The sequence below is a fragment of the Bacillus rossius genome, chromosome 1 (genome assembly GCF_032445375.1).
Source record: "Bacillus rossius redtenbacheri isolate Brsri chromosome 1, Brsri_v3, whole genome shotgun sequence".
Taxonomy (NCBI): domain Eukaryota; kingdom Metazoa; phylum Arthropoda; class Insecta; order Phasmatodea; family Bacillidae; genus Bacillus; species Bacillus rossius.
This window is the reverse complement of record NC_086330.1, coordinates 317,750,935-317,761,457: the sequence shown is the minus strand read 5'-3', so window position 1 is coordinate 317,761,457 and position 10,523 is coordinate 317,750,935. Positions and strand designations below refer to the sequence as shown.

General features: G+C 37.4%; 1 protein-coding gene across 1 annotated transcript in view; it reads right to left on the bottom strand.

Moving 5' to 3' along the window:
• Positions 1-10,523, bottom strand: part of LOC134527972 (rap guanine nucleotide exchange factor 6-like) — a 760,364-nt gene that overhangs the window by 35,227 nt on the left and 714,614 nt on the right. Inside the window, exons 14-19 of the mRNA XM_063361085.1 lie at positions 10,102-10,402; positions 7,736-7,892; positions 6,160-6,377; positions 4,973-5,207; positions 3,049-3,148; positions 2,335-2,546 (exon numbers count right to left, since the gene is read on the bottom strand). Of these exons, the coding sequence (XP_063217155.1) occupies positions 2,335-2,546; positions 3,049-3,148; positions 4,973-5,207; positions 6,160-6,377; positions 7,736-7,892; positions 10,102-10,402 (1,223 nt within the window). The remainder of the gene's footprint in view (positions 1-2,334; positions 2,547-3,048; positions 3,149-4,972; positions 5,208-6,159; positions 6,378-7,735; positions 7,893-10,101; positions 10,403-10,523) is intronic.

Here is a 10,523-nt window from a genome sequence, read left to right as displayed (position 1 = left end):
CATTGTATTTTTTAAATAAATATTTTATTCAGAATAGTATTTTACTTTGGCTCGTGCAGTTAGGTGTATGTATTTTTTACACTATCTTCTTGGGACCCAATACTGTGCGCTGTGCGCTATAAAAAAAGAACTCGTTGACACAAAAACATGCTGTTTTAGAAGCGTTGCTAGGTTTAGAAGCGCTGGTAGGATCGCTTTCAGCAGGAAGGCTGCCGCAGTAGTTTCCTTTCAGAAGGGGGGTGGCATGGTACAAAGGTTCAGGGAGGGGATTGGCTGGAAAAATACGCAGTAGAAGCTACGAACGTAACGCTTTCTTGCCGAACTGGAGCGAACATGGCCGAAGCAGACGGTGGAATTTTTCCGCCGACTGCTTCGGCTATGTCCGGTACAGTTCGGCACGGCAGGTGGCGATGTCGCGTTTCAGTCGGCGGTCGTCTCTCGGGGCGCGCGCGTCTCTCCCGCGGGCTGTTGGCTGGCAGTGCGTGGGGGATTTGTGGGCGTACGATGATACTACACTCCCACTTAGTATATAAGTAATGTAGAGTAGGTATTTTACTATCAGAATAATGTAAGTCAATCATTATTTTTCAAAAATAATGTATTTAAAAAAAATGTCAATTTTTCTACCTGTGGAATAGTCAATGTTCAGTTAAGAAAACTACTTAAATAGCACCATTTTGTACCTTGAAATCCATATTTTCCCGGCGGAGGGCCCCCAGACACCCCCCCCCCCCCCCAACCTCATCATGTTTTGGTGTGAACGGAGTTATTGCTTCCCCTCATGTAAACCTCACGCCTCGCCACTGGTCTACATATTATTTTAACCTAGCTAATTAAAAGTTAATGTGTATCACTTTGCAATATAAAATCCATGAACCATAAACAGGGTGGCCACTCTTCTGGGATAATAAAATTCCTGGTTTTTTCCAGGTTTTTTCAAGGGTGGTTTTTATCAATATTTGCATACAATTTGCATTTTTGTTACACAAAGCACACACAATATGATGTTTTATTGCCGTTAAACAATAGACAACTTAACTATAGGCTTAAAAATTAAATCAATGAACTTGCTTAAAACAAAACCTACCACCAACAAAAAATTTATAATCTCACGTCACAAAAATTACTTGACACCAAACGCACGTGTTTTGCCCCTCTTGCGTGGCTGGCTAATGCTGTTCTTCCCATCCATGCTACCGATATAGATTTTAAGATTACAGAAATTGCAAATAGCGTTCGTCCCGCACTTTGGATCTTTCTCCACCCATTCAAACTCTTCCGTACATTTGTCATTGTATGTGGTGACCGAACTCGTTGACATTTTGATAGTTTGCGCCAATTACATATTAGATTAAAAGATTCAAAACAACGTCCCGCACAACTAAACTTTTAAAAAAAACTCGAGAAAAGTATCCGTGATACCGTGACGCAACAACATGAGCGCAAAGTAAAAACAAATATACATACAAAACTAGTGCTACCAACATGCCGTGCGAGAAATTACTACCATCCTACAACAACATTTTCAGCCAAAATGCTGTTGCTTTTGAATACAGAAACATAATAAGTATGGAAGTTTGAATTGTTAACGGTTTCTTACGTACTACAAAAGTTTTTAAATGCAATATGAACAAATTAACTTTCACAAAATATAGCACACGAGCACACTGTCGTGCTTCGACGGGTGGTGAACGTGCTCATTTAACAGCCGTATGTTATTGTGATCGTTACTTCATAAAAAAAATTCCCGGTTCTAATAAAAATTCCTGGTTGATTCCAGGTATTCCTGGTTTTTTTAAGAAATCCTGGCTATTTCCCGTATTTCCCGATTTCCCGGTTGGCTGGCCACCCTGATAAATGTAATCATACACTGTTCATCTACAGTACACATAAAAAGTTTAGAGCCATTACAAAATTAGGACAAAACATTCTTTTCCTTAAATATTTAGTGCAATCTTCTGTAATACATTTTCCATAAAGTTGTTTTCATTAAAACAGGTTTTTATAAAGTTAAATTATTGGAATCAGTTCATTATTCTACAAGTTAGGAAATTTTACAGGTTTTTGTAGAAGAAGATATTTGGTGCAGGGTTTGATGCACTCTAAGTAGGAAAGAAACTAAACCCCATTTCACTGGCTTAAGTTTGTATGGAGTGTATATGTATCTCAATTTTGGTCAATTTAAGGCTAATTCTTTCTTATGATTTTTATTTCCATATTATTTATAAAAAAAGGCAATTTTTTGCTTCTTTGTTTTGATTTTAATATACTTATGAAGAGGTAATTAAAAAAGTATATCATGAGAGAGAGGAGAGAGAGAGAATATCCACTCACGATGGGAGGCTGAGACTGCTCGCTGCTAACGAGCTGCCGGTACTTGCTCATGTTGCGAGATGGATCCATTAGGTCCTGGAGGTCGCTGAACAGCTTCTGGTACTTGGTGGGCAACTTCTCCCACGACAGCCTCAGGCGAGACACCGCTCCATGACCCAGGCCAGACAGTATCGCAAACATTGAGTTGAAGTTCTTGCACTCTTTGCATTGCCCTACACAAGCAAACATGTGCAGCAATATTAGTACTTCTTGTTACAATTACTATACTCATATAAAAACCTTATTTCCAAGACAAATACAAGAATTATGTTATGCACTCAGAGAAAAAAAATTAGGTAGATAGCGTTAAATTACAAAAAGACTTAAGTAAAGGTATATGTATAGCGTTAAATTACAAAAAGACTTAAGTATAGGTAGATAGCGTTAAATTACAAAAAGACTTAAGTAATGTCACAAGCAAACTTTTTGTAGCAAAATGTTTGAATGCAAATTATTATTAGAAATTACATACCTACTGATAAAAAGAAAACTTGTGGGGTACCAAATATTTGAAGTTTAAATATTTTAATTTTTAAGACATAATGGTTAAATACAGTTAATTTCATTTAACACCAAGAACCCAAAATAAATATTTAAAAAAAAAGTTCAAATTTATTCTCAGGTCAGGGTAAAATACAGTAATTAGAGCAAAAGAAATTATTTTTCTTCACTTACTTGCCACTTTAATAAACTGCTTGATGATCTTTGATCTCCTGACTAGATTGTGTTCTGAACAAACTTCTGTGACGACCCAAAACATCTCTCTGTTTACAAGCTGTAAAAAAAATTACATTTAGAATCATACGTAAAAACATTTTATATTCATACACATGAACTAAAATACAAAGAAACCAAAACTGCCCAAGGCTAATGTCATCAAAGACCATGAAAGTTCATGCTAGCTGGTATAACTGTTACGACACATGGATAAAATATTTACAAAAAAAAAAATTAATTTGCACTATGTTTTTTTGTAAAACACTATATAAATATTTAAGAAAAGAACACACACTTATAGAAATTCATCCAGACATAAAATGGTAAAAAAACACTTAAAATTCTTAAAAATGTTGTAACAACCCAGATTACAGCCTTCCCCATGCAATCCAGTATTAATCATTAGTAATAAATTTTTTTGTCATATTTCAGGTTAGAAGTAAAATTTTTTCCTTTCAGAAGTTATTGTGAACATAATCCACCGGGTTTATTGCATAAGTTTATTTTTGAAGTAATTTTTTTTGCTAGCTTCTTTGTGTAAGAAGGCATGCTGACGTAATTCTTCTTCGTTATTTCCACGACCGAGGCTTTGTTTCACACGCTAGGCGTTTGAGTCACTGTCACGGGAGTGTGAGAGAGAGAGAAAATTGCTCCGTCGTGGGAACAGAAGTAAGCATTTCGTGGAAGTTTCTGTTGCTATGCGCAGTGATTGGCTGAGAATTACGTCAGCGAGCCCAGGACACTGCCGCACAAAGGGAAGAAAGGCTGTAAAAATAGTCATTGTCCGAACACTGGGCCAGACAGTCATTGTTCAAGCACCGTGACGAGAGGTCGTGGTCGGGCGATGGCACGTGTAACATATTAAAGTTCTGTTATTAAAAGACAACTTTGCGGGCTACGGTCCAGGCGACGCCTAATGACCTTTTATTCTGACATTTTTATTAATTAGAATTTTTTTTTTTTGACCGTAGTCGTAGGCAAAGCCCACACCAAGGCAACAAAGGGTTTCGTCCAGCTGTCGCTGCCCGGAACTTATCCGGGAAATATAATGTAATTTGTAATAAGAGTCTCCGTGTTTCCTTCTCTCTGGATGCACAGTTTAAAATATTTTTTTGTGTTCTGTTGTACGGAATATATGATTTTTACTTGAATAAAAGAAAAACAGGTAATATATTGAACATTGCGTATAAATTTCTTTGTGACCTGCTACCAACCTGTATGTTCACTCATCACCTAATTTTGAGCTAGCCGGAGGTGGTGAGTGGTAACAATGTTTAGGTGAAAGATATCTGAAGGTGGCTTAGACCCTTATCTTCAAATTTTATCAATTTTTTACTGTAATAATCATTAGGTAGTCTATTTTCAGAATTTTTTTCCCTGAGATCATAGTTAGGTGCAGCATTTATCAAGAAGATCCAGACACCATAAGGCCACATGTAAGTATATTCATCTCACTGATAATGTTCACACTACACCACCATTTTACATGTAAAACGTTAGCAACACACTGTCATTAATTGCAAAACTACAACAAAATTTTTAGCTTAGTTTCAATATTTACAAAGACACTTCTGTGCGCAAAAGCTGAAAAAATTGATAGTAATATTCAAATCAGTTTCATGTAAATATGTTCTTGTTTAGTTGTATCAAATAAATTATTTTTTATAGGTTTCAAATTGCAACAGAATATACTAAAATAAAGTAACTCTTTGCTATATGCAATATTTAGGGTATTTAAACCTTCTGTATGCCACTCTTTTACACTTTTGTTGAGTTCCCACAATTCCCTAGCAAGATGTTTTCTATGATCATATTTTTTAAAGCCATTCCATTGGAAATTTTCTTGAGAGGGTTTTAATGTAATGTTAACTTGCGCACTCACCTCTGCAAACTGCGACAGCATTGGTGTGCCATAACGACTCTTCAGCTCAAAGAGGTCGTCCACATATTCCGTGCTCTCTATTTGCCTGAAGATGCTGAAGTCCTGCAGCGTCAACTGGATTGCCACCTCTACGGCATTCAACTGTAGGAAATGAACTTGGCTCTCCCTGACCAGCTCCGGGGCCAACTCGTCAGACACCATTGTCTCCGTTGTGCCGTTAGTCTTCAGGTAGTACCTGCCACAAAAAAAACGTAATAACGCATTCATGAGTTTTTCTCGGTTGCATAATGTATTCTCTTAGCATTTGACGAAATCTTTTTTTGCGTGAAAAGAGTCATAAGTAAAAACTCATCAAGTAAAAAATAATTGTCAAAGCTCAACATAAACACATGTATAATATCTTTCCAGCAAGTACTTGTACAAAATTAAATTTTGTGGAGAGTTGAAATTGCATAACAGGTGACAAGTGAAATTTCTTTATTTAAATTGTAATAGTAATAGTGCAATGAGTAATTTTTATCAGCGCATGTATGTATCAACTTGTGTTTTCGTACTGGATAACAGGTTGGCACTACGCGCCAGAGCGAAATTTTAAATTTAACTTGGGAAATTTGTGACAGAAACATTAAATATGCATCAGCAAACTTACAAGGATGATGCAATGGGACTTAAGCAATGGTTTAAAGTGGTAGAGGCACTTAAAAATTAGAACAATGTCACAGGAACATGATGAGGAAACTGGAAGACTTCTCCCACGGATCATCCTCGAAAGTATTCAAAATACTTGGGAACTTGTTCATGAAGATAGTGTGAGAACAATCATCGATATGCTGAAATTCGCTGTGGTGTCGTACAGGTGAGACATCTCTATAAATCTAATAAAACTCTATGCTGTACACACAAGATTATATTTTGCTACAGTTTTATACTGTGAGAACAATAATATGTTAATATTGGCTCCAAGTTGAAAATTACTTATTTTTAAAATTTTAATTCACAGTCTTTTAGCAAATTATAGCTGCAGAACAGATTTTATCATCTTCATTGAGAGTTTAGAGCTTGTTTATAACATTTAAGACATTACTTTTCTTTCCTGCTAAATAACTAATGGTGTTAATAACATTTTCAAGCCTCCAAGTTGTGGGTTGAGGCACGACTATGGCAGGGACGCGGGACACAGCGCTCACCTGCTGCTGAGGCCGATGCGCTCGGCCAGGTTCTGCAGCTGGTCGGGCAGCCGGCGCTGCTTGATGATGCCACCCTCCGCCACGGACACCTCGCACAGCGAGAAGTTGGAGCTGGGGTCCGTGATGCCGAACTCCTGCAGCGCCAGCATCACCACCTCGTGTGCCGTGGTCTCCTTGTGCACCAGCAGGTACTTGCACGTCTGGTCCGGCTTGTACACCTGCGCAACCACCGCCACGGCGCTGGTTACCCTCTCAGAGCAGACACTTGCCTCCCGCCAAGGTGAGCCAGGTCCCCTTTCCTGGTGACGTCGGGCCCCGACTATCCACAAGTTGAAAACGTGGTGGGGGGTTTTAGTGAAATGATGCGTTCCACTAATGCTCCATTCTAATGTCATCACCTCTTATCCTTTTCTACTTACATGGACGTTGACATAACGAAACCATCATTCATTAATTCATTCATTATAAAAAAAATTAATTGCTTTACATGCTCCATTTAATATTTTACAGTATAACTGAATTGCAAAACTGATATAACTAGCAAACATGTACACACCTGGCATAAGCAAAGTCTGATGTTTTCTGTCAAAATGAAACAAATATTGTAAGAGAAAACTGCCATCATAAAAATGTCTACTGTTCTAATTCTACAGACAATCTCTATAATGAACAATGACAATAGTGAGTAAGGCACAGCAGAATGACAGGTGATGAGGGAAGTGAAAAAATTAGTCAATACTTCAAAGCTATATTTGCCAAGCTTACCATTTGAGAAGAAATTTTAATCGGGATTCATTTGAATTCAGACCCATATTGCTAAGCTTAAGCAATGCCTTAATCTTCATCTTTCCTTTCACCATTATCTGCACTCCAGCAATCATCTGCTCTTGCTTTTATTCCTAGATCTTTGTGATCTTCTTTTAGTTTTACAACCAGCATTCTTAGACACACTTTCACTGTCTATTTTCTTTACATGCACTTCACCTTGTTCTTGATTTCTGTACTCTCTTGTCTAACCCTGCTAGTGAATAAGTGGAGTATTGAATGAATCTATCAATGAGTGATTGAATTGAATTCATGAATGATTCCTGGCATAAATCGATAAATGAATATAGTAATGAATAAATAAATAAATAAACGAACGAACGAAATTGTGAATTTACTTTAATGTCATTTGAAATGGATGAAGATTGAAATTTTCAGATAGAGCAGGCAGCAACAAACATCATTATTGATGGAGGGATCAGGAGTATCATAAAAAAAATCACCTCACAGCAATAACTACTAAGTTTACCACTTACAAATAAACAGGTATTTTATTTTGCCAATAATGAAACAAACACCTTACCTTTTATTATTTTTCCATTCTAGTTACAGTTCATATGAAACATTTCACATGTCACAAAGAACCTCCTAAATACCCTCAAAAAATGACTAAAATTACAGAAAATTATTGACATGACTTGGCTTTCTAAAAATTAGAATATCCCATGTGGAATGTTTTAAGCTGTCTGAGCAGTAATATATCTTGCTACAATATTTCCATGAGTCTTAACCCAGGAATTCAGGTCCTTACCTTGAGAACATGTTCGGGGTAATCTGAAGAGTGCAGGTCTTCGTAGCACAAGCTCATGAGGTCGGGGTTGCTGTGGCTGTGATGCAGTGTTGTGGTCTGACCCGTGTGGTTACTGGAGATGTTTGGGAACGAGCTTTCGTCCAGCTGAGCACTGTCACTGTAGTTAACAAAACAAGTATGATACCAACAGGAGACCATATTTTATGAAAAAAACTAAATTACTCTGGAGAAAATAAATTCTTAAAGTCAGTTTTTCAAAGTAGTTCCCTTTAAAGAATTTTACACTTTAAAGTTAATTTTTTTTTATCCCTCTAATATGATTTCATTAATTGACAGTTCATTAATAAGTACTTTCATCATTAAATTTAAATAATGGTGGGTATGTTAAGGTACAGAAGTGTCTCACTAAACCAAGATAATGTGGATTGCTGACCTCAGATAAACTAATTCTTGGATAACACAGAGAGAATAAGAAAACAGGTTGTCTACTTTGAGTTTCTAAAATTAAATGATTTAGTAGCAATAAGGAAACAACTTATATCAGTACATACTACTAATGAAATGAATATTCCCATTCAAATTTGCAAAAATTCACATATTTATTGACATTCACTAAGTCCCCTTAAATATTTTGTAAATATAAATATCAGAAAAAATTTTTTAATGTGAAAATAGTATTAAATAAAGACAAAAAACTAATTTCTTAGCTTTGTTATTAGTATTTCTACTCCTTTTTAAAAAAAATATAACTTAATTTTTTCACTAAGGTAACCTTGCAATTATGTATATCTTATCAGCATTTACTTTAACATTAGGTAATAAAGCTTTATACTTAGTATTGTAAACAATCAACTTTTCATTAGAAAACCAAAAATGTATAATTTAAACAAACAAAAACTTGTTCTTCTCTTAAACTTTAATCAGTCTCTACTTACTCATTATTTTTAATTTTAATTTTAATTTTAATTAACGGTGATAAATGTGTAGTGGCTTTACCAGTAGTACCAGCGGGTGAACACTTAGGGCGAGCGTCAGTCGTGCCAATAATTTGTGCCAACCCAGGATTTGAAAACTGAATATCTGCATTTGCGAACATCGGCGACAGATATTTGCATTCGCAAATGCCTACAAATTGACCTTTCTTACATCACTAGTACATACTGGGCTCTTTTCCTCCTCTGCTCACCTACAGTCACCTTACCAACTCCTGCTCACCAGCTACTTTTTTTAAGGTTTCACCCTGATCCAAACTTCTGATAGCAGTAAGCTTATCTACCAAAGAAAGAACTACATGTTTCTTTTTTGCGCTCATTACTGCCATATGTATTTACAATCATGAGTCAGATAAACCCATCAGTCACTCTGATTAGAAAATGAATACAAAGGAGGGGGTAAAACAAAGCAGGCAGCAAAGGGACGGTGAAGGTAGGACTGTGATCCACGCAGTTCTAAGAACTCAATCATTCAGTTGCCAATAAGATAGGTTGATTCTTATAACCTGTAACCTCCATTAATTGAAGCTCTGTTAGTAGCGACACTACCCTATGCTGAAATAAAACACCAGATTGTTTTAGCAAAGTGATTCCATAAAGGTATCCCCAAGGCTGGAGTTGAAGGGACGATAAAAAGAAAATAGATTTTTCCAGCCTAAATATATTCGATCTGGCGAGAATCAAACCCAAGATGATTGATTTTCCCATTATTTGTGCCTCCTGGCCAACAAAAATCCAGGTACGGTAAAAAGTCACGAATCTGGCACATTCCACACCACGGCCATGCTGCATTAGAGATTTTGCCACATTATTGAACACCAATATAGTTTTAACGGAAATACCAAATGAAAAAAATTTGAAAAATAACATGCTAGAATACCAGGGGAAAACATATGCAAGGGTGCACATAAGCCAGAACACAAAATTACAAAAATTAATGTTTCTTTAAAAACTCCACAAGGCAACAAAAAAACACTATTTATTCCGATCACCAATAACTATTCCAGTCTTGCAGATTCTGAATGTCAACTTCACTATGTCGAAGTTCTTTGTCATGTGGATTTGCCGTGAAAAAATCTACAATATGACGTTAAAATGAACACTGTAGAAAAATGAAAAACTGACAAACTCTGAGCAAGCTAAAAACGCTGGCAGCGCAACGATGTGACTTAGCGGCCAAGGTTAACAGATGTAATCCGCCAGAAAAATTCTGAGCGCAAGCAGCTCTGTTGAATCTGGAAATACAGAATGCGCAGAACCATAGAATGCCAGATAAAAGACCTTTCCTCGGTATAAAAAAATCTTCAGTACAGTTACTTTTGTATTCAGTAAGTAAACTTAGGGAAACTTATACAAAAAAAATAAAGATCGTACTTGATTGTGTTTTTGGGCAAGATGTTGACCTTCTGCTGCCGGACCAGCAGCATGAGGGCCTTCTGTACCCTCCTCTTGGCAGCCAGAGTGGTGAAGCCCTTGCCTCCCTCCTTCTTGCCGCCCTTGCACGGGGACGAGTTGGCGGGCGTGGCGGGCGCCTGGCCAGGGGTGACCAGGCCCGCGGGCTCCACCGTCGACATGCGGTTCATCCACGAGTCGGGCTGCAGGTGCGAGATCTCTGAGATCTTGCGCCCGCGGGGCCGGGGGGAGTTGTCCGGCGTCTGCAGCATCTCCTTGAAGGCTGGGCACAGAGCAGGCAACTCTCCAACACTTGTCACATTACGTGGCATCAACTACCAAGTGAAGCAAGTGGACATGAAACAGTGTTACTTCGACGGGCGGGTGTATTTCAAAAGCCTAAT